A 24,397-nucleotide genomic window follows, 5' to 3' on the forward strand; every position below is an offset into this window, starting at 1 on the left:
TGAGCAAATTACACCCTGAAGCATGAGTCTTATGCTTTTAATATATTTTTATCTTATCAGCGCCCTGAACACGTTTTGGTTGAGAGCTTTAAAGATGGATACGGCAAGAACTTCTGACAGTTCGGTCTGTGGACTTGCACCTCCTCCTTGGACATACTACAAACTCATAAATAAGGTGGTGGTGGGATTTTCTTTCACTGTTCTATTTCAATTTCAGTCAGAAACATCTAGAATCAGCTGTTCCTAATCTAGTAAACATTGTTTTAACAAATAATTCCTAAGTAGAGATCAGCCTGTGGCACCTACAGTATATTCAGATATTGAGAAGCTCATGTGGTCAGGGATGAACAGGCAAGAAACTCTTTAGCAGGGCCTGTTGTGATAGGCCATGGTTTAATTGTTTTAAACTAGAGGGAGACAGATTCAGACTAGATATAAGGGAAAACTTTTTTATGGTGAGGGTGGTGAGACACTGGAACAGGTTGCCCAGAGAGGTAGTGGATGCCCCATCCCTGGAAACACTCAAGGCCAGGGTGGATGGGGCTCTGAGCAACCTGAGCTGGGTGGAGATGTCCCTGCTCCTTGCAGGGGGGTTGGACTAGATGACCCTTGAAGGTCCTTTCCAACCCAAACTATTCTATGATTCTATGAGTGGGTCTGGGGTATTATTTCGGTGTACAGGGATAGCAAGAAAAATTAGATAGTGCTACAAATCCCACTAGGCTCGTCCAAGGTTTAGACCATTCTATCTTTATATCTAATAGAGAGTTAATAATGCACAACTTCAGAAATTTGCCTCCCACCCACTGTGAAGTACAATCGGCACGTCAGTCGGTTCAAGGCAACCACTCTGTGGGGAAAATTCTGGAGTTCTCCAGGCAAAGCCAGCCTGGGTGTAGAGCATAACTTCAGCATGGAAATGGCTGATCAACTACATCTAAGCATATTGAATTTGCAGACAAAAAGGTGTAGATAAATTGCTTAGAAGGTTGGGGTGGGGACTTGATTTGTTGTACTAATTCCCTGCTTCTATAAGAATAAATGAGGAACAGGCTTTTCCCAAAAACCTGTTAGCCAATGACTGTTGTTCTTGCTCTCTCTGGACAAGGATGCCTGAAGAGACGAGGAAGATAGCTTTTACTTGGCTTAGACACCTCGCCTTCAACACAGCTCCAGGCACTTTGCTCAGAGGTGAACTCTACAAAAAAGGCTTCCACACCTAGAATGGGACCTAATCGGCCAACTTTTAAAAATAATTTGGATAGATTTGCAGCACGAGATTAAAAGCAGAAGGCTAAACCTGTTCGTGTTCCCAACCCCTCATCCCATCCCTCGGACAAGTGCTGGCATCTCTGTACTGCTGGGGGCAAAAGCAGCCTCAGCTGTCCCACAAGCCTGAAACAGAGCCCTCAGACAAAAAGCATGGCCTCATAACCCAAGTTTTCACTCTAAGTCTTGTCTCTTCCTAGAGTTTTATCACCCGGTGATATGGAGTCTCACACAGTCCCAGGCAGTCCTTGGAGAACTATCACTCCCAATCCCTGAAGACCCAGACCCAGCAAGTGCACTGGGAGGACATGTAACCCCAAGCTGCAGAGCCACCACTGATCCTGCTGAAGGTCATGGTGCTTTCACTCCTGTCCACTGTCCACACAGTAGCCCAGTGATGGCTGCACCCACCCAGAAAATAGGTGAGTTTCTTCTCTCCAGGCAGTTCAATCTCCCATCCCCTACTTGCCAAGAGAATGGCCTATACGTGTCCTGGTGTTTAATGTAAAACTGCCACGCAGCTGAGGCTGTGGCACCCTCCAGCAAAACTTTGAAGCCACAAGCCCAGGGAGAAGAAACCTGGTTCTCACCTGAGAGAGCAGAGAAACACCTGGAGGCTTTGCTGAACATCTGTGCAAACATGCAGAGAAGGGAGATGTCCAGTTGGATTCACCTGATCAAAGGCAACATTGAACCTGGGTCTGACGTTCACATTAATTAAATGCTTAAGAGACCATCAAGGTATTCCATACAGAGAGGACTAACTCCAAGATAAAAATCAAAGACTGGGAATTCAGTTTGACACAGGTGCCCCTTCATCTCCCTTAGCATCTCGCATTTTGCCTCTGACCAGTATGAACGAGGACCACATCATCCTCCCCACAGGAAACGTAAAGGTCTTGGTTCAAGGTTGTAGATCCCAGTACGGGATCGTAACAACTCAGCATGGCGATGCTGGCTCTTCATGGCTCTAACCTGAGGAATCTGACTTGCACACACTGAAAAACTTCTCAGTACTTTTGTAGCAAATGATGCATACACCACAGAGCCAAAATTTAGTGCCACTAAATATTTTAACTGATCAGCAGCGAGCTGCACAAATAAAGTATGACATTGCACTTCTCTGAAGCTTCAGATGTTAGCTCATAGCAGCATATCCCAGTTCATAATGGGATACAGCGAAGCCTGTCTTAATCATCTGTCCAAAAATAGCTGCTTTGCCAAGATTGTTCATACCCAAAGACTGAACGCTGTCATTCTGGAAATGGTGTGGTTATTTTACAGTAGTCACATAAACCCAGGAGCTGCAACTACAGGCAGGGTCTAGCGTAGCTTCTGCAGGATATAAAATGTATATAGATTCCCGCAAAATTAGGCCAGCAACACAGAGGGGCCAACAAAAACCTTCTGTGCAAGGTCTGTCTGCATTGCAGTCCTTCTGCGCTTGTTTTCTCCCTGCCTGTCTTTCCCAAGGCTGCCATCCACCCCAGCCCATCCTGTAGTGACTTACCTCCTCTTTTTTTGCCTGCACGTTGCTATTCTTGCGGCTGCCACGTACAGCTAAGGGCACGGTTGGGTGCCAGCTGCAAGGTGGAGAGCTCTGTTATTCTACCAGTGGCTGTAACGCAAGGTTGAAAGTTAGGAGAGAACTGAACTTAAATAGGCAAACTCTCCTAGAAAAGCTCCACAGCAATCACAAAACTAAGTCAGATAATGTGTTGAAAGTACACGTGCACAGGAGAGGAAAAGAGGCAGTTCCTGGAGGAAAATTATCAAGTACTTAATTTCACAGCAAAATAATCCCTTACCTTTACCCTCCAAAGGAGACTTTATCTTTAAATCAGTCCTTCTCTAACAGGAAAAGGAAATCAAAGCCTATTTGACTTCTTTATTTTGTGTGCCTGCTCTGCGAAGCATTGCACTACTGCTGTCCTTTGCCAGCATTCTCATTTCCAGAGCCTCTCCTGCTTTGTCCACAAACGGCTCCTGCCTTTGCACAATTGCAGCATGAAGGCCATCCCGGCCAAGCAGCACAGTCGTCCTCAGCAGGCAGGACGCTGACTTACTGCTCTTGAGGCTCTGGCAGAGCCCGAACAAATAAGCAACGCTTGGCCTTGGCTGTGTCCACCCGGGCAGGGCTGGCTCACATCTCTGGGAGCCTGAAAAAGGGACTTCTGGAGAAAATAGAGCAGAACCGCCAAAGTTTCAGCCAAGCTAGTTAGTTTAGTGCCAGCACTTCTGGAAGCAATCACAGAGCTAACCGCAAACCCAGGACCAGCCACACTGTGTGACACTCTTCTTACTGCAAGATGAGGGGTTGTAAATATTGGGACAAAAAAAAAAAAAAAAAGGGACTTGAGGGATGAAGTATACCACATTGCTGATTTTCTTAAGCAAAGCTGGTTTTATGAGAAGATTGGGACTCAGTGCAGTAAAAGGCAGCAGGCTGACCTGCAGCAACAGACATTGTAGACACATACGCAAGGAAGACTGATAACTGATGTCAAAGAACAACCGCTAGAATGATCACAAGTGTCTCAAAAAGCTCATATACATGAAGAAGAGTGGACCACAGCAATAATTAACTGGGAGAGTACCATAAAATTTCCTCCATTTATAGCAGAGACTTCTAAAAAGTTAATTAGATAAACACTGAGTGTTAGTATTCAACTAGATACCAGGAATTTATGTTACTTTTAGATTATTAAAATCTTAATATTATGTGCATTATGCATGTATTGCAGTTCCTTGCAGCGCAACAGAAAACAAATTAATAGTTTCCATTCCCTGCATTGTCTTCATGTGAAGGGAGAGAAAGGGGGAGAAAAAGGAAAGATGTTTTATTCAAGAAAAAAACCCTGAACAATGCATGTAAAAGAAAACAGCTTACAAGACATAAATATAAAATATGTAAGAGAACTGAGAATACATTTGCCGTCAGATTCACATTCCAGGCAAAGGGTACTAAATTAAATGTTCTGCCAAAATCCTCATGGACTCAAGTAAATGACGAGGTATATGAAATTTGCTGCAAGATAAGTTTCCACATTGCTATTCTAAGCAATCTGAGTGGCATCAAGAATATCAAATCTCAGTATCTGTTTTAAAAACTTTTAAATATGTCTGGAAGCATTGGCTTTTATTATGTTATCATAAACATCTTTACATCTTGCATTTAAAGCAGACATTTATACAAGACTTTTAAAGTACATCAGTACATTCAACCTTGCTTAGCTAAACTGGTGGAGAGGGAAAGCTGGCAGATAGCATATCACCCAGCTCGGCAAGAGTGCATTTTTTCTCCAGTTCTATGAGACTGATCAATCTTTTCAGTACTGAAGTTCGTAATGAATATTTTTTTTCCAGTTACTGAGTTTCTGGTCACCTTTACTTACCCCACAGATATGTTCCCCCCTCCTTAATTATGCAGCTTTTCATTACTGGCCTAGCCAATTTTATATCTTAGATAACTCAGTCTCCTTATTACCTCATTTGTCATTTAAAACATAAACTCCTTAAACCATCAAATAAGAAACTGCGCCATTAGTCTGCATGGGGCTAGCAAATCTATAAATATTCATTCCTCACACGTACTCACACCCACATACACTTAGTTTTTGGTCACAGCATAGCTCAACTCTGCAAAACTATTTGATATCGATTCCAGCATAATGTCTCTTCATCTTCACCCCTGCAGTTTTCATCCAAGCTACTTCCTACAGCCTGGATTTTCTGCTCTCCAACGTGTACTAATTTAAGGCTGAGATCTTACAAGGAGAGCCTCAGGAACAGGACTCAGAGACAGCTCCACAAAAGTTTCTCTCTCCAGTACCCAATTCTTTCCCACCATTTGTCTGCTCATCTCTCCCATTCCCTTCCTTCTCACACCATAAGAGTAGTGGTTACGGCTCCCTTCAGTTCTTCATCAACCTAAACATTCAGAAATTCTTACTCACTAGCCAGATGGCTCCTCTGGCTGCTTTCCCAAGATGCTATGAAGAAAACTGCAGCAAACCACCCCAGTCTTGATAAGGGGCAAAGCAAGTCTCACCTCCTCCTGCACAAAAACATTACCTAGCATCCTTTCCCTGTTCCCAGAGACACCACTTGCCAAAAACAGTGGTAGAAGCGCAAAGTGAAACCACCAGGTCTGCTGAACAGTTGCCTCGTTTTCCTCTCTCCATAAAATCCACTGTGAAGAGCCTCCAGCCATATCAGCAACTGGTAAAAGCTACTGATCAGCTCCAAAGGGGGCAGATTTCTCCTTCACTTCTTCCAATATGTCCCCTGCCACCGAGCAAGAAGGTAACCCATACTACACACAGTCTCTTCCCCCAGTCTCCTCTTCCCTTTCCACAGAGAGCTAGTATGACAGGGAAATACTGTAGAGGCAGACAGAATTTGTATAACACTTTATTGCACTGCTGAAGACTGGGAATCAGTTCTGACAACAGCCTCTTCTCTGTTATGTAGGCTTAGGAAGCCAATAGTACAACATTATTACAAGGTCACTGCCCCACAAAAACTCTCTCAGTACTGTCACTTGCAACTTTGTCCCTTTACAAGGGCAATTCAAGCCGCAGAGTGTAACAGTGTTACAACCAGGGGCCCTCCAGCTGCTGGTATGTTTTGCAGTTCCTGTTATTTTCCGATGGCAAAGAGCAGACTCTAAACTTTTGAGAGTGAGACTGCAGTCAGACTAAGACTTTAGGTGAAAGGCAGTAACACAGATATTCACCACAGACTAACATACAGCCATAGCAAAGCATGGAAGGCCCTATTTGGCACAAAGCGCAAAGTCAGAGCTTACATTTCGAGAACAGAATATGCTTACGCAATTGTAAAGATATTGGTACTTGCAGAAGAGGCAAGACAAGATACCATAATTTTTTGTGGGAGAGAAATGGAATCAGGAAAAGCCATGTTTGCAATGGTACCTTTTACATTTGTCTTAATGAAAACCAATATTTTTACTCAAACTCCCTTTTAAAACAAATCTGATTATGTCATACCTCACACAGTGTCAGCTAAGGATCTACCTTTACTGCATTTACATACATCATACACCAGACCTGTATCAGTCCTCCTGAATTCCCGTGAAAGTGCTTGCATAACTGCATAGCTAACGGTCAGAAGAATCATGCAACATCAGGCTACAGGTAGAGCCAAATTTACCCTTTTATTGTATTTGGAAATACTGATTTCCAAAATAAAGCACTTTCAGGGTAACTAGAAAGCATACTTTTTCCAAATGTGGAGCCTAGAAGTTAGCAGTGAAAGAGACATTTTAGAATGAGGTAAACATACTGCATAGGCTAGATATTTAAATCCAAATTCCAAAAGTGATTTGGCTTAATTGTGAAATTATTTAGAACTGAACAGAAAGAAAAAACTATATACTTACAAAAACCTGTGAAAAAATACAGGTTGACCCTAACAGTAATCAGAAAATAACTAATGGGCATTTCCTATGGTCTTTTACTTATTTATTCATTAAGGTAGCCAGACAAAAGTACAAGTTGAGAAGAGCTTTGCTGGTTTTTCCATTGAGCTGTTCTTTCTAGAATACCTGTTCAACCTCAGCTTGTCTCCTTCAGTTAATCTGAGCCAAGACTGGTACTGCACCCACAATGTCACAACACTCCAGTGAATACTGGCCATCCAGCCCACGCTGCAGCTTTTCTTGCCCCAGTCTGCATTCTGGAGCAATGACAAAGCCTTATGACACAGCACGTTCAGAATAGAGACTGGTGCTTAGTGTCAGACCTCAACTATAATTTTAAACCATTTGAAAACTAAGTTATAACTAACAATAGTGCCTTCTGTGATTCTTGTATTTTTATTTAAAATTTGTTCTCACACGTTTGTTTTTTTTAATGTTCCCTTGTATCAGTGTTTAGTTCCCAGAAATAATTCCCGTCAGGCAATGCAGTTTTCTGAAAAGACAGTATCTTTCATCCTCACCACATTTGCAGACTAAGATAAAGTGCATATATTCCTTTCTGATACAGTCAATAAAGTTGTGGACTGGAAAAAAAAAAAAAAAAAAAAAAAATCAATCAGACTGAAACCACACACACACAAAAAAATCCTACTATGGCCATTTAGCATCCCACAATTAAGTTGTCCCGCTGAGTACTGCCCAAAAATACTTTTCTTCAAGTGTCTGTTAGCTTAAAAAAACCAAAGTTATAACATTAAAAATAATGTTTTCTTTTTAATTAGACTCTGAGAATAATTAATGTAACTCTTGAAAAATACAGCTCCCTCAAGGCTGACATACTGCCTTGACAACTTGTAAGTAGTTTGTATTTTACCCTTTGGATCCAGGCTTCAAGCTTGCAAAAGCTTTTGAGTTCTTAAGGGAATATGAAATTTCATTGAGAAAAGAAATAAAATGATAGTCCCTTTCTGACTTCTTGGACTCAAAAATAACTACAATGGTAAAGTGAGGTTCTGGGCGAGTCAGAAAGTACGTGCTTTGGACTTTGTCGTCGTAGAAGTGAACAACCTTCTCCAAACTGTTGAGGTCAGAGGTTTTATCAGTCATAATCATGATTACATTGGGCCAGTGCATAACAGGCCTGTCGCTGGGCAGAGACACCACTGCAGGGTACTGATCCACTCCTTTGGGGGCTTCCCTGTAAGAATGGGGATGATGATAACCATGTCCCTGAAAACTCTCTGATCCACGATTGTCAAAAATCAAGGACACATTGACAGCATCATACTTCCGGATGAAGCTGGAAATTTTCCCAAAGTAATCAGGATTTGTTTTAGCAGTCAAAGTTTTCATTTCAGATGCTGTTGTTTGTCGACTCAGGGCCTCGTGAAAGTAAAAGCTAAACTTGGCAAGGAGATTGTTTTTGAGCTTCATCAACCAAAGGAAAAGGTGTGGAGGTTGTACAGCCTTCTGAGATTGCCCTCCAAACAGATGTTTCTTGGTCTCTCGCTGTTTCTCAAAAATTTGGCCCCAAGTCTGCAGTTTTGTGTGAGCGCTGTGCAAGTTGACCAGAGATGGAAGGAACTTCCACTCCGAGATCTGAGCCTGAGCCTTTAAGAGATGTGCAAGCACATCTACTTCCAGCTGGAAACTGCTTTCAAGAGGACTGAGGATTGGATGATGAAATCTAGAAAACATAACAGTAGTCAAGACATGAGAACTGCTGTACACAACAGTGAAATAATCAGATAGTATTTGTCAGTTCACAGACAGAACACCAAACATCAAAGCAGAGTAAAGTGTAAACCAAAAGATAACCTTGTTAGTTTTAAAAAACAGTTATTTTAACATAATTAGGGCAAATACTTTCATGAACATACAGTACTTCATATTTGACAAAAACACCTGTCAGACATTTCTCTATCAAAACAAGGAAGTTATATTTGATTAGTTCAAGAGCAATCACTGTTTATCTTGATCCATGAATGACTATAGCACCATTTCTCTTTAAATTCAGGTGGTTTTGTTACAACTGAAAATCCCTTCTGGCGGTAAGCTATGTCTTGAGAGTTTTGGAACAGGAGTAAGACATGAAGTTAAATCAAAGGAATTATGTTATAAATTTGCTGTTTGTATAGGGAAGCTATGAGGATGCCAAGTCAAGCTTTTTTTTTCTTCTTAAATTCCCTATAAAATTGTGATGGGAAATTAGTCAACAGAACCATGATTAACTGTATTTACCAATAAACCAGGTCTCAAACTTCAAACCTTGGTGTACTAAAAGCAATGAATGGGAAAAAAACATTTGACAGGATATTTCATTGTACCACAATGAAGATGCTGTAACAATCAATTTCTCTCTCACTAAAAATTGAGATCCAGATCAGCTCTCAATTTAACAGATGTTTAAAAAAAAACCAAATCACCTCATCTACCATGTAGAAGTGCCACTGCACATCTTATTCACAATAGTGATCCTACTATCAGAACAAGTCTCAGTGAAATGGAATTTTATAGATCCATTCTATAGCTTTCTCTTCTCACTTTGATTTTTTCTAAACACCAGGGAAAAAAGACAGATCCAGCCTACCTCCCTTCCCTTAATACTCAAATTACTTGTAAATTTATAACATCATTGATAAACACATACTTAATTCAAACTATGTAAAACTGCTCCAGTTACAGAAGCTAAGCACTTAACTTTGGAAAGAGTGAGTCTTCAGAAATGACAGAAGTGGCCTTATTAGTAAATGTGTTCCCTGATAGGCATTTAGGACTCAAAGAGGTGTTCAATAAAGGACAACCAATAGTTCAAAGACAAGACTTGATGAGGTTTCTGTTTAAATAAAGACAGATTTATCCCCTCACTTCAGAAAAAATATCCTGGGTCTTGTTATTGCTTTAAAACAAGTAAGTTTTTACTGAATTCTTACAACCTTTAACAGCTCATCTTCAGACAAAGTGAAAGCAACTCCATTATTCCCCTCAGCTTCCAGAACAAAATACATAGAATCCATTTTGGAAATACTTGGTTCAAAACCAAAATACTTAGTTTTGTTGTGGACTGGAAGAGAGAATGATAATTTTCAGCTTTTTATTCCCTCTCCCTTCACTATTTTTGACTTTCCGTTAAGCTCTTGCCAAAACATTAATTCTTCGGCTTGTAAAAACTGTCTGACAGTTTTATCACTATTTCTAAGTGCCTCTTTTTTTTGGCAGTCACAATACACGTCTTGAAAGGATTTGCTCTTAACACGCAAGTCCAAATTTATTTGAAGAAAATGAAAATATGAATATCATAAATCAGTTAATGCACCCTGTTCTGCAAACAGTCTAGGTTGGGTGACCAACCACCTTTTGTACACCGTACATGTCAGCAACCATCATGTCCACCTGCCACAGCAGAGATACAGTGATAACCGGCTACTTTGGTAGGGTGACAAGTCCAGAGCATATTTACATTTCTTCGAACAAACAAGAGTCAATTAAAAATAATATTCTGCTAACAGTCAACATTACAGATTCCCAATGGTTTTGGTATTCAGCTGAAAAACAGTTTTGAGCCATGTATTATAAGGAGGGAAAAAAAATCATTAGGCAACATTATTTGTTCCAGACAATCCCACCAAGTGCACACTTAGCACAGTGATTTGAACACACCTGCAGTCAGACCAAAAAGGTTATTCTTCAATCTTAATAGCAATTTAAAAATTCATACTAATGCAGCACTGCCAAATCTCCTGGATTAACATTATAATGCACAGCTTCCCAGTTCTACTTTGCTTCATGGCTCATAGCTGTTTTCATGTTTCACTGCACAGCAGGATTTGCTATGCTGTTTTAATCCAAAAACACACACCTCAGCCACAGCTGAGAAGCTTGATACGGCTGCAGAGTAAACTAACAGGTTATGTACTCAGTATATCTGCTGTAATTGAGTTTCATAACACAGAAGCATCTGACTGAGCTCAGTATCACATAAAACTGACAGGTTTTTACAATATTTCAATAAGCCAGAGAGTTAAGAACTTAAAAGCATATTGGAAAAATGACTTTTTCCCCCTACTCATTCTCAAAAGCAGAAGGATGCTAGAGTTCTGTTTTGCAGACTCTAAAGAAGCCTGATTTTCTATAACTTTTTATATCCTTTCATAAATCACACATGCATGCATGTATTTACAAAATGCTAACAAGATTAAAAACATTTAACACTTTAAAATAATTAAATCAAAACAGGTTTACTAGTTACTTATTCATTTTACACTAAGCTTTTAAAGAATCCTGCTTCTGATGCTGTTTTAATTATTTCATTTAAGATCCCACTCAAACTAACAGTCAAAAAATTCAGGAAAAGTTACCTCTCCAGCTGTATTCTATAGAAAAACAGAGAGGAAAACGTCTAGCATTGGCTGTGTACAAGTCACAAAACAAGATAGCTTTAAACTGCTCAAAAGTTAATGGCTTCTCAGATACAGACAATATGACTTGACTGTTGACAGTCAATGAATTCTGTTATTCCTTTACCAGCAACTAGTTATTTCCTCTACATTATCTGAACAGTTATTTTTAGATGTAAAGGAAAGAAACTAAGGCCAGAACCTATCTACGGAAGAGATGCCCTGTGTGGCCTTCACACAGTTGGCTGAAATAACGGTACGCATCCTCAACAAGTGAGGAATACATTGACGGGGGGAAGAGATTGGGTAAGGACAAGTTTATGAGACCTTTCACCTGAGAGTGTCAACAGACTGTAAAATAGAAATGCCTTCCAGACAACACACATCAACTTAACAGCCCCCAGAAACTAACCTAAGCTACAAAGAAATTAAAGGAAGGACTAAAGGAAGACATCATTATCCCCACCTTTTTCAAAAATATTCTGTACATCATCAGAACAGATGGCAATGGTTAGTGTATAAAATACCTCAACTTTAAAAAAAAAAAAATAAACCAACTTACCACCTTTTACTCTTTAATGTTTGTCTCACCAAGGAAAAAATACAGAAGTTTCATTTTTTATTGGACTAATAGCTCTGATATTTTAAGGGTTCACAAACCAATAACTGCAAAAAAAAAAAATCACTAGTAAGATCATACAGACTAGTTTTGATCTTCAAATAGCAAAACTATGTACCAATTTGCCTAAGATATTCCTAAAGAATAAGGGAGTCAGCTGCAATGCTTCAACATGGAATATCAGAAAGCAGCACTGAATTATTTTGATTTTTCCTAGGTGTACACTTTAAAAATCATAACTGAAAAAAATGAGACCTCAGTACATTCTCTCTATATGTCTTCTTAGACACTATTTCCCTAACAAAGATTAAAAAAAAAAACAAAACCAAAAACTCAACTACATTTGAAAGTTAACTTCCTACCATGGCTACCTTGAAATAGCTAGAATTTTAGTCTATTGAGAAATTTTAGCTATTTGCCTTGAAATAGCTAGAATTTTAGTCTGTTGACAGGCATTCAAAAATTGTCTTTTTTAAAGCCATCACTTTCAAGGCTCACCTGTTAGATGTGAAATACCCACCCCAGAGCGATTTAGAAACATCCCAAGAGTCTTGTAACAGGAACTATTAGATCTTAACTTCAAGAAATCACAATGGCAAGGACCAAAGACTCAGAGGTGCTCCTTCTCTTGAGAGGTATTGGAGCCAGTAGAAGTAGTAACAGAGCACTGTAAAACCCTATTAGATAGACCAGATAGCGATGGTGTAGCTTTTAGAATTAAGCAGACATATATTCTAGTCTAAAAATAAAATTGTCACATAAATATGCTTTATTTATATATCAATTTTACTAAAGTTCCTATGGAATTACGTCGTTTCTTCTTCTAACGAAAGAGCACAAGAAGTTTTACATCTTTTATAAGGAAAATGACTCATCCTCTCTGCTGAGTACGAACATGCCGAGTATTAACTAAGGAAGAGGGAAGATGGCTCCCAGAACACAATGAGCAGAAACACTCTCCCTCTTTCATTTTTCTTCTTCAGAGGAGTCATTTTGAGACTTCACGCATCTGATGCTGCTCACCAACATTCACTTCATGCATGAATTCACGCAAGGGGCTGTGCTGTTCAGCAAAGGACAGCAAAGTCTTTAGGCTTGCTTTGAACCTCAACATCATTCATTACAAATCATATGTCTGAGTACTTACTGCCAGCAAATAAGCACTGACCTTGAGCTGTATTTCTTTAAGATGGATTCCAAAATGTTTACCAGTTCCTCAGAGTTAATGAACTTTTGGGTGCTGAGCGTGTACATTTTTTCATAGAAGTCAGCAATTTCCATCCGAGCCTGAACAAAAAAACAGAGCTGTTCAGACAGGTGAGAAAGCAGCTCTTCCAAGTGAGGAGCTGTTCCTCCCAGAGCATTGCGACCCGTCGCCACCACCTTCTTCAGCTCATTATGCAGAGATGTGTAGATGGTTCGGATGGAGTCCTTTCGGCTGAAGAATGACTGACCACCTGTTCAGATAAATATGGAGGTATTACCAAAATCCAGGGAGAGCAAATATAGACAGCAATACTGGAAAACTGTATATAATCATGCTAGTTTTTCCCTAGGTGCTCCCAAGTGTTGTTTGATCACTGTATTTTTTAAATTAAGAAATACATTTCAGTGTATTATTTTGCAAGTATGTGAACTACACATAGAATATACTCTGAAAAATTTTATGTAATTTCATGCAAGCTGCGCTTGTCCTAATTCATATTTCAGCAGCCAATGACTGCTGCAGAACTTCTTCAGCTCCCTCACATCTGCCTTAGTTATGGTGTGACCTCTCAGAAAAGAGTTCAGTTAACTTTGCTACTGTGATATATGACCTGGAAATATTGTTATCTGTGGAAGTCAGAAGAATCAAGTCATCATGAAATTTTAATAGTCTCCATTGCTATTAATAACTCTAGATCTTTTCAAGAGAATTCCCCTAACAATATCTCTTGAAACACAAAGCACTCAGATTTGAAAAGTAACCTTTAAGGTTGCTGTCTGTTTCAAGGAACCATGTGACAGCTGCGTGTACAAATTAAGCATTTCAAGTCCCTACACAATCTTAACATAAACCAAAATTCAAAGGGAAAACAAGCACAGTTTATCTCAGTGAGACCACAGTGCAGGTTAATCCGTAACTACAACCAGGGGGGGAGGGGAGGGATAAGTAGTCAGTGCTTCTCTCTACCTGCTCAACACTATGAAGAATTTAGTGGGGGAAAAAAAAAAAAAAAAAAGAAAAACAAACAAAAAAAAATCAAAAAAAAACCCCACAAAGACAAAAGTAGAGGGTCAAAGATATTTAACTTTGATGCTACCAAGACTGTATAAAGGTACTACCCTTATCTCATAATTTCTGTTTACAGATGGCCATATGGGCTGCTGTTGCACCCAAGAGATGCAGTGGAGCGAGGATCACAAGGACTGAATCTGTGGAACTTTTAAAGATATTTCAAATTTAGGTTCCACTTGGAAACTGCTTATAAATTTGGTAATGCTGGATAGTCCTTTTCACATCCATTTTCACATATAACGTTCAAAAGCAACCTTAGCAATTTGAGGCAGAAAAGCAGAGAATTGGCTATGGAGAAACAGCTACCTTCCTACACCAAGAGCTGCCTCAGGGTCATGGGCAGGATGAAGAATCATCTATTGTTGTTGTTTATGAAGTATATAAACAAACAAAACTGTCCCTTCTGTTGTCAATTTTGTTCTTCCTGCAAGCACCAAATTCACTTTTTGAAGTCAGTCTCATAGACAGAGTTTTGTCTGTAAAGATCTTTTTATAAGATGGTTCCAAGTCACCACTTAAACACCAAAGCAGAATTTTCTTCATGCTTTACTGCATTACACATCAGACTCGTATCCTTTGATCCGTTTCCCATGCCAGTCTGCAGTTCAAAGAGAAAATAAGCAGCTTTTCCCACAGGGCAACACGATGACAGCTCATCCTGTGTGCCATTTCGGGATTTTTCTATTCACGTACTGAGAGAGAGAGAGAGAGAAGCAGCCAAGATTGTGGCCAAACCTCCTGAGATCCTGCAGCATCCACATGAATAACAATTTTTAGGAGGCTACCTCCAGCCCCGAGTACTTACACACAGGCAGCTCTAACATTAGGTCCTGGAAGCGTGACGTGAAAAAGATTTAACCCTTTGGTTACCTCACCTTTGCCAGAATCTCAGCCAGAGTATCCTGGCACAGAAGCACCTCTAGCTAAATCTTGGCACCGGCAGGCAGGCAGCCTACCAGTCAATAAAGAGATGTACCGACTTGCAGAGCCGCTGTGCCATCTGCACGGCACCCGCACTCTTATTTATTCTGTAGGGGCAGCCCGAACGGCACAGCCGATTTCTCACTGGGCCCACGGGCACTCGCTGACCCAGCACCTGTGTTTCAGACGCACAGACACGCACCTCTCCGAGCCCAGGATCCTCAGGTACCTAGCACAATGCTACTACCCGTTGACAAAATACCTCGCAAGGCTACGGCGGCCGCCCGTTCCCTACCGCGCTGCCTACACCCGCCGAGGAGGCGGAGGGGCCGCCGCGACGCCCAGCAGCGACCTCAGGCGTGCGAGAGGGGAGGGGGAGAGGGGACGAGGGGAGCGGCCCGGCGGTACCTAGCTTCTGGCCCAGGAAGGTCATGCTGTGGTAGGCCTTCTCGGCGGCGGCCAGGTGCGCCAGCCCGGCCAGCAGGGCCAGCCAGCTGGCCCCCGCGCTCTTGTTGGCCTCCCGCTCCTTCTCCACATTGTCCTTGGCCTTGTCGTAGGAGAAGATGCCCAGGTGGGAGAAGAAAGTCTCCAGCACGGCCTGCTCCACCGGCACCGGCGCGCCCAGCGGGATCGACTCCCCCATCCCGCCCGCCGGTGCCGCCGCCACCGCCTCCTCCGCAACGGCCGCTACTTCCGGGTCCGGCGCCGCCGCCGCGTGAAGGGAGAAGCTCGCACCGCCTCTCCCCGCGCGCCTGCCCCTGCTCACGTGACGGCGCGGGGGTCACGTGGCGGGGGAGGTGGGGGGATGCGCAGCGCTCGTTCAACGGCTGGGCGGGTGCCGTGCGCCGAGGCGCGTGGCCTCGCTGGGCAGCGGCGTCGGGGGTTCTATCGGTATCTTCCCTCCGGGAATCCGGAAGGGCCGAGCCCTTGAGGCTCCAGAGCCTTTTTTTGAGATGTTTTGGGCAGATGAGCTCCCTGAGCTGGTTTACCATGAGGTGATGAGGAACGCAAAGCCGTGCTATAGGGCAGGAGGCCGTGGAAGGTGGGGGCTGTTGTGACTGCACTCGTGAACAGCTGCCTCCCTTACCCTGAACAAGGCCCTCACCTGAAAGGGGCAGGCAGATCTTCTCCTGCTTGAGTGGCAGCTCTCCAGCTACCCCCAAACACACCGTTTTCTCTCCAGACAGTATTTCCCCGCATTGTACTCACACCTGCATTTGTTTTAGAGCTGACACCTAGACAAAATACAGCATCAAACTCTGAGCAAGGCCGGTGTACTCATTCAATGAGCTGCCTATCTCCTGTCCAGGAAACACTCAAAACTCACTGTAATTTAAAATAGCCACCAGATGCAAAAAAAAAAAAATCACTTTGGGCATGAAGCAGCCTTTTAAATTAACCTTAATCTATGTCTGCAACAGAGGCTTTTATGGTGGCATGATATTGTAAACAGGGTAGCCTAAGGATTGGGTTTGGATATAAAAATTGTCATCCGAACAAGTGGCCCAACATCAGTCTGCCAAGCCCTTCGCCACTTGTCATTTCTAGGTGCAGGCACCCGCACGCGTACATCAGTTAATTCAGAATGGCGTGCAACATCCTTGAAAAGGTTCAGGTTGAAACTGAAGTTTTGGCTTTAAATCCTTAAAACTTGAAGCAGCTTCACTGAAGTTATGAGCTCTTTATTCTTAGAAGTTTTGAGTTCCGCATGCACAAAATACTACCTTCTTCCTGAATTCAACTATATTTACCGAGCGTGCCTACAGGACAACATGAATGTAGCTCCCCCACACAGACTTACTCTGACCTGGAAAGCTGTTCACTAAAATTTTGGTTTATTAATGGGATATTTTGGTAATTTAAGTCAGCACCTGAAACATTCCGTTTCAAGGCAATCACAGCTGTAAACAGTACACTGCCAAGAGCTTACAGAAAATAAAGAGTAGGAAGGGGGACTCCTGGATATCCAGGACACTGTTTCCAAGAGACAACTGGGACTCAAAGGTTCAAATAAGACCTTTATTACAACACAGAGTTGATAGCACGTTTTCGTATTTAAAAGAAAGTATTTGGTCTCTTGGTGGTGAAACGCGGTTTGTGCTGGCGGCGCAGAACTCTGTGTGGCAGAGGGAACTTGATTTTAGAATCCTGCAAGAAAAATGTTTCCATGTTAGTTGAGATTAGATGAACAGAAAATAGTTTGCAATAAATAACTAAGCTATATTCAACTGCTAACTTCACGTACAGAGGAGTTATGCATCCACAGATTAGACACACTTCATAGGAGCCAACAGATGCCTTGGTTTTGCAACTTTTTTGAAGAAAATGCCTGTTAAGGGCAAGTTTTCTACAACATAATACATATGTGTTTTAGTTTGAGTTTCTTTCAAACCACTCTAGCATTTAAAGTCTTGAACTAACATTTTTGTAAACCTACACATGCAAGTTTGGCTCCCTATTTCCGCCTTCAAAGCGGACAAGAGATGCTCTCTTCCAGCCTGACGTTAGACTGGGACCCACCAGCCACTGCAACGTTACTTCACTTACATGGAACTGCTTGACTGCTGGTCTACGGCACTTGCTAGCAGCAATTTCCTCAACTTTCATGATCTGGATAGAGTGAGCACGGGCACGATGACGGGCTCCCATATCGCGGTCTGGAACAAGAGAACTCATTCAAAATAAATCTGAAGACCTTTTCAGTTCAAAAATCTCACTACCATCTTTTCAGGAAATGTTTACAGTACCTTCTACAACTTTTAAAGTTTCTGATCAACTCTACTTAATCACACTGGTTTTAGTATCTAAGGCGATGGCAGAAATATCACAGAACCAACATGCAGTAGCAAATTCTTCCTGGAACTCATAACTGAAGTCCTCCAAGAAAGCGCCATCTTATTCTTCTCGCCTGATTTCAAGAAGGTACACATGTACAGAAGTAATCTATGTGGGACTATTTCATTTTTTGCATAAAAAAAACCTGTGATTCAGAACCAATACTGAAATAGGATTACTGGAAAGACATGCAAACTCCAATAACTTTTCCCTTCCAAAAGGAAGGTACAAGTAAAGGTAGGATCTGAGGCTATCTTTACTTTTCTTAAAATTGACAAGTGAGAGAAACATGAATTGATATTTAGCCCACATAATCAGGCTTTCAGAACAGGAGGAAACTATCTGTACAGGGGCTACCTAAAAATTCCTCCCTGCGGCAGTGGAAATCATTGCCTTCAAATCATGATGTCCACAGCCAGGTTCCACGAGATATGCCTGTTGAAATACCATTGCGCTTACAGGGCCTCCCATCAAGACTTAACACACCTATTAAAAACTTACCTGCCAAACATATTCCTAAATATAAAAGTATCAAAGTCATCATATCATGACAAATCAAGTTCTCAGGTCTCTTAAGCAGTCCTTCAGTATGTTACTTAACAGGAATTATTGTAAATTAATGTAGAACCTTAAATTTCACTTTCAACAGCACTCCAGCTTTTGAAAGGCGACAAGATACATTTAGTATTTGCACACATGACAAGAATATCATTATTAAGAACAATATTCTTTGGGTTTTTATGTGCATTCTGTAGTGTTTATAACACTTCTGGATTCAAGTATCAACAGCATCAGCTATACAAATGGTCCATCCCTCAAGTGCTTCACGTAACAGACTGACATCAAGACAACCTTTAATTCTCCCTGAACCAAGGCAATGAGATCTTGGAGCAACACAGATTTATTTTTTTTTTTTTTACTTGCTTTCCAAAGTACAGATGCTAGTGTGTTCCACATGATACCTGAAATATTCTCTCCACAAGACTTGAGAAGATATACTCAATCATCTTAAAACAAGAAATACAGTGGAAGAAACACATACAGCACCTAAAAGGTCAGTAAATTCTTAGTCTATGTATAGCAAAACTCATTACTAGAACTATAGAAAGTCACACCAAGATGAAGTGGGAATATTTTCAGTTAACGAGTTAAGATACCACATACATCATATATAAACATCTATGGACTCCTCCGAGAACTCCTCACTTTATTTTCCCACTGTTTCAGTTACCTTATCACAGATCAAGGCAGCATGCTTTATGCCCAGTTTAAGATTTAGTCTTGTGCTTACATACTGGTCCTACCATTTTATACCTCAAACAGTTACATGTACTTACAGCACTGAGTGACAGCACCAGCCGTGGTCAGATCTCTGTACTCCCTGTACATGTTGTGAGTTCCGCTACGAGAATCATAGCGCAACCAAATACCAAAATTTTTTACCCGCAGAGGGGACTTCTCATACACCTGGAATTACACAAGAGCACAAAAGCAGTTAAGAGAGCACATCATCAGCATTTCACAAATTTAGAATAAATATTTTAGAGCTCTAATGAAACCACTGTTTTAAGTTTTACTGTCAAAAACAACTATTTGCTCTCTTTCCCCACATATCAACATAGCTATGCTCAAGTCTTGGTAATTCAGAGTTAAGAGTTTTAGCAATTCAGCGTGTAAAGAAAAATACACACAAGATTTCAGCTCTAAAGATCCTTTAAGCACCAAGGTGGAGGAATGCAAGCATACAAATATCTACTTTTCAAGGATTATGAATGTCCAGATGATTCTTAAAAGATATACTACACAATGAAACAAGCATAAGAACCAGACAGCACCACTGACTAGTGGTGCTGTCAAACAAATTTCTTTTTAGTTTACTGGACGTATACTGGCACTTTGAAAAAATTAATTTATTGCTTAGCATCACAGCAACTGAAGGCTAAATTAATTTCAATCTCAACCCCCAATAACAGTACTTCATATAAATTCCTTCCATATATACCAGCTGAAATTCCTTACAAGTCTCCCACTTTTTTAGGTTTTTAACCCCACACCTGGCCACAGTACACAATCTCTCCAGAAGACTTCTTCATCTTCTTCAGCTGAGAAACGAAGTACCAGAACCGGGACTTGGCGACAACATGGTTCGGAGCGAAGATCCGCATGCGGTAGAGAGGAGGGGTCGTGCATTTCGGCGTGGGCAGGCATCGCCCGACCACCTTGTACTCCCGCAGCTGGAAGGACACGAAAGACAAGCCGTGAGTCCCTCCGCGGCCGCGGAGCCACCCCCACACCAGCCTGAGACCGCCCCGCCACGGGCCGACCCTGTGGAAGGCTCCGCGTACTAACACTGCGGAGAGATCAGGCCAACCCAGCGGAAGAGAGAGGCCAGCGGCTCACCCCGCGGGGCCAGCAGCGCCGGCCGCCGATCACGGCCCTTCGCCCAGGGGCGGCGCGGCCTCCTCACGCGTCTTGCGGAGCGCCGCCGCCATGTTGGCCTCTCGTCTCCCTGAAGGGCCAGGCAGGGCCGCTCGGGCTCGCGGAGGCCGCTCTCGAGAGCCGCAAGCCCACGCCGCCGCCCTCCCAACCGCTGCTTCGGCCTCAGTTTCAGTCCCGCTCCCGGTCGTGCCCCTTCGCGCCCCGGCCTTCACTCACGGTGCCCGACGCCTTCATGGCGCTACCTCCTCCGCGGCCCGCAGAAAAGGAAAGGCCGCGTGCGCCGCCGCCACCCGTCACCCATCCGCCGGCAGCCCCGCCCCCGGCCGTCCTCTCCGCCCATTGGTTAGGAGGAGAGCGCGATTGGAGGAAGGAGCCGTCAGTCTCCGCCCGCGGCGGCCGGCGCTGGGTTCCGGGGCGGTGGGTGCTGCGCAGTCAGTGGCACAGCCCTGCGACGTGAATGTTCTTTTCCCTGAAAGATCGTGTGACAGCAACGCTGCTGTAGCGATTCTGTTACCGAGCACGACCCCTCTTGCCCCTCGCCTCACAGCTACGGCCGAAGCGCGATTTCCGGGTCCCTGGTGGGAGTTTAGGGGCGAAACGGGCCAGTCTGGGTTTATTACATGAGTACAATTCGTTTTACGGTGCCAGGGGGTGCTGATGTAGCGAGGAACGGCAGCGGCGGGAACCCGGCCCGGCGCGGTGGGCCGGCGGGACCCGAGAGGCCACGCCCAGTCGCGGCCGGGGGCGGGACTGCGGCTCCCAGGGTGCCGCGGGGCTGGGGAGGTGGCACGTGTCCCGGCGTGCCCCACGGCCAGCCGCCTCGACGCAGAGAGGAGGTGAGTGCGGCGGGCGAGGCCGGCGCGCAGCACGCTGGGAGCCGTAGTCCTGCGGGTAGGGCGGCCGGAGGGGCGGGGGTAGCGTTAGCTTTCCTTCCCGGAGGCCGCTCCGCCTCCCCTGGGCGTCCTCCTCCTCCTTCTCCTGCCACTGGCAGCCGAGGCGGCGCGGCCTGGCCCGGTCTGCTCCCTATGCTCGTGGCGGCCGCGGAGCTGTGGGGGTGGGAGCCGGCAGCGCCGCCGCGATGGAGGAGTGACCGGGAAGGTAACGGCGGGGGGGGACAGGACACGGGACACGACACGCGGCGCGGGGTGACTCAGCCCAGTGGTGGCGGGAGGGGTTGGGGGCTGGGCCTCCCCGGCCGTTGGCGGGGGCCGCGGCGCCTCAGCGACCGGTTCCAGTCAGCCTGGCGCCGCTTCCTCCGCAGCGGTGAGGCTCTGGGGAAGGGGCGCGGGGGGAGACACCGCAGCCTCCCCGCCCGGCCTCGCTGCTGAGGGAACGGGGGGTGCCGCGGGCGGCTGGTCCTCGCCGGGCCGGTCCTCCCTGAGGCGGTGAGGGCTGGAGCCGCGTACGTGCGGCCACGAAAAACATCGGAGTTTTCCCTCTTACAACGTACGCCGTGGCTCGCCGTCCCCTCGTGTTCGCGTGCTGCAGGGGCTGCCTCGGTGGCCGTCCTCTGTTATGGCTTCGGTGGGGGAAAGGAAGTAACCGTAAGCTGTTGGGCTGCAGCGTGAGGGGAGGGACCGCCCCCGCACCTCCATGTTCCGCTGCCTCTCGGCGTGGCTCGGTGCGGTGGTTCCCCGCAGGAAGGAGCGCTTTGTCACTCCGCAGCGGCCCCGAGGAGGGACCGAAGGGGTTAAGCCTGCAGCCCGGGGCGTCTTCGCCGCAGCTGCCGGGGGCGGCGGGGTGCGGATGCCCCGTCGCCCGCCTCAGCAGAGCTGCCAGGCGCGCAGCGGTGGTGGCTGTCCGGGGAGAGGGGAGGCTGGGCCCTTCCACCGCGTCTGGGGTGGGGTGGAGGGGGGGCGGAAGGCCTTACTGCTCCCAGGGAATTCCTGACCGGTAAGAATGTGCCTGAAGTGAAGACCGAGTAGGTAATTTCCCAAAAGAACAACTTTCTAGTCCGGTTGAAAAGTTCTCGAAGTAGCTGTGATCACGTAGCTGTTCATTTTAACCATATGTTAGGTCAGTGTAAAGGCTCTAGATCCGCAGAGTCTGTAAATAGACTCGATACTTGCGGCAAGCAAAACGGAGATCGAAAAACAACGTGAAATCTTTTACTGCCTTTGCTTTATTAGAGAGAAAACTTGAGGGAATTAAAATGAAGCAGATCGCTGGCTCCCTGTCTGCTATCCCAATCTTGCAAATACCCAAAATGAGTCCTGTAAATGCAGTGTTCTTCAATTACTAATTGTTCCCGTAGTTAGCATCTGTAGTTAAAATGCTTTGAATGCTTTCATTGCTACAGTATATCTGGACCAAGTTACGCACCTTTGACCATGTTGGTATTGTTAAACAGGGCCATTTTCCCTGCTTGAAGTGTGACTATATTTTTTTTCCTGCCTGAAAGCAGTCTCTACTATCGAATGCGTTTATAAGTATTTAATCCATGAAAGAGAATACACTATCCTGATGAGAGATATGCATACCTGTATGACTTCACTGTTAAGGAACTGCACCCTCTTAATTATAGTAAGATCAGTTTGCCACCCAGTGTACTGCTTAACAAACTGCTACACCCACCAGTGTACTGCTTAACAAAAAAAAAGCACCTCTACATAAATAAGAAAATACTTTCTACACAGCTGCATATTAACTATTGATGTTATTAATTATTTTTTATAAATAAACTTGCTTTAATGGCATACTTGATGTTATAGCTGAGTATATCTTGCAATGGATTTTGCAAACTGTAAGAACTGTTAAATTGCAGTTCAGTTTTGCTTTTGAAATGTAACGGGCCGGTGAAATAGATTTGTGGTGGAAAAGCTACCTGCTTAACTAAAACTGTATAGCGTGAGAAGCTATTTTGTTAGCTTTCTCAAAAGGCTCATTCAAATAGTCTAATTCATTAATTGTCTTCTAGCATTGGCTAGTCAAGCTGAAACTCTTAGAAAAGGATATATGGTAGAAGGTTACATTTTAAATATGTTCATATAGCATATACAAAATTAGTAGAACTGGTTGGCATTGCTTTTAGCTGAACAAGTGACAAGAATATATGCTTGAGCCAGGTTATTTTTAACACCAAAACTTGTTACCCATATGTAGGAGATTACTACCTTTTGGGCAAAGAATGTAGTGATGTCAGCAGGAAAACATGCCAAAAATATGCTTCTGTATATTAAATAGTTTTACTTGTATAACTCTAAACCGGACCCTACTCGAAAGATGCTGTGTAAAAAAAATAAAAATTCCCCACAGCATTTTAGCTTTATTTTAGTCTGGTTGGTTTGGATGTTGATTATGGGGAAAACAAGCTGGGGATGTAGAGGGAGAAGACTCAGCAGAGCGACTTTAATCCCTAAAGGTTTTGACCCTGAGCGGGATTGCTCTGTGTCGTAAGGCAGCGTGTGAAGCTTGTTTTGCCACGAGTCACTGCTTTGTTCCAGATTTTCTGGTTTCTATACTGCTGCAACCTGCAATTTTTTTTGGTACGAACTCAATTTTACTTACTAAATTGCCTTTCATCGTGCATTTTGTTATAGTGCATTCTGTAATGAGTTTTATAGAAATGTCTGTCTGTTACCGTGTTCAATTTTTGGGCTCTTCTTTTCAGGCGTGCTTACTGTCAGTTGTCACTGTGCCACCTTTCTTCCAGTGGGGGAGGGCGAACAGTAGAGCGTGCACAAGACACGCAATACTAAGAAATCGGAAGTTCTACCTATAGGCACGTAGGCAGCTTCAAACCGCAGCTCCTTTGTATTTCGTCTCTTCCTCTTGTCTGTCTTCCTTTCCCCTACCTCCTACATACTTATGTAACAAGGCCTTATTTCAGGCCCAATTAACTATGTTGCCATGGGGAGGGGAGGACTTTGAAGAGTAGATGGATTTTTGTCCCTTCTTGCTGTTTAACAGCCATCTTAGTGTATGTCAAAGATTTTTTTTTTTTCTTCAGTCCACTGTGTTTTACCAAAGCATTGCAGAACAGCCTGTAGATGCATGTTATCTTTAGAGCATTTATCTAGCTTGCTTTTTAATTTTACACTGAATTTTCTAAATAAAAATAATTGCTAGTAAATCAGCATCCATTAGTTGGAACGGAAAACTTTGTTAACAACTCAGTATGATGTATTTTGTGGTTAATTTCTAAGACACTTATGTATGCTTGCTTTAGAAAAAAGACCTCCTAATGGCTTTGCCTC

The 24,397-nt window shown here is 43.6% G+C and overlaps 3 protein-coding genes and 1 non-coding gene across 5 annotated transcripts in view; 1 reads left to right on the top strand and 3 right to left on the bottom strand.

Moving 5' to 3' along the window:
- Window positions 1-7,473: 7,473 nt before the first annotated feature.
- Window positions 7,474-15,636, bottom strand: KICS2 (KICSTOR subunit 2). 2 transcript variants are annotated; one of them, XM_086748677.1, is made up of 4 exons: window positions 15,336-15,635; window positions 13,112-13,185; window positions 12,897-13,033; window positions 7,474-8,399 (listed from the first exon to the last, which is right to left on the bottom strand). In XM_086748677.1, exons 1-4 carry the CDS (start codon window positions 15,568-15,570, stop codon window positions 7,583-7,585), a joined length of 1,263 nt encoding a protein of 420 aa, XP_086604803.1. In that variant the 5' UTR covers window positions 15,571-15,635; the 3' UTR covers window positions 7,474-7,582. The 2 variants fall into 2 exon arrangements, with proteins under 2 accessions (XP_086604803.1, XP_086604795.1); XM_086748669.1 differs by having other exon boundaries at window positions 12,897-13,185; window positions 15,336-15,636.
- A 1,296-nt stretch (window positions 15,637-16,932) lies between these two features.
- Window positions 16,933-20,561, bottom strand: RPL18A (ribosomal protein L18a). Its single transcript, XM_086748691.1, has 5 exons — window positions 20,418-20,561; window positions 19,817-19,996; window positions 19,100-19,229; window positions 17,475-17,584; window positions 16,933-17,075 (listed from the first exon to the last, which is right to left on the bottom strand). Exons 1-5 carry the CDS (start codon window positions 20,433-20,435, stop codon window positions 16,983-16,985), a joined length of 531 nt encoding a protein of 176 aa, XP_086604817.1. The 5' UTR covers window positions 20,436-20,561; the 3' UTR covers window positions 16,933-16,982.
- On the bottom strand, window positions 18,380-18,511 carry LOC147602002 (small nucleolar RNA SNORA68). Its single transcript, XR_015257587.1, has one exon. It is a non-coding gene; the product is annotated as a small nucleolar RNA SNORA68 (small nucleolar RNA).
- A 546-nt stretch (window positions 20,562-21,107) lies between the features above and the next one.
- Window positions 21,108-24,397, top strand: part of XPOT (exportin for tRNA) — a 30,032-nt gene continuing 26,742 nt past the window's right edge. Inside the window, exon 1 of the mRNA XM_086748703.1 lies at window positions 21,108-21,299. The gene's annotated coding sequence lies outside the window, so the exon portion shown is untranslated. The remainder of the gene's footprint in view (window positions 21,300-24,397) is intronic.

This window comes from Chlamydotis macqueenii, chromosome 1 (assembly GCF_036417535.1).
Source record: "Chlamydotis macqueenii isolate bChlMac1 chromosome 1, bChlMac1.mat, whole genome shotgun sequence".
Classification (NCBI taxonomy): Eukaryota; Metazoa; Chordata; class Aves; order Otidiformes; family Otididae; genus Chlamydotis; species Chlamydotis macqueenii.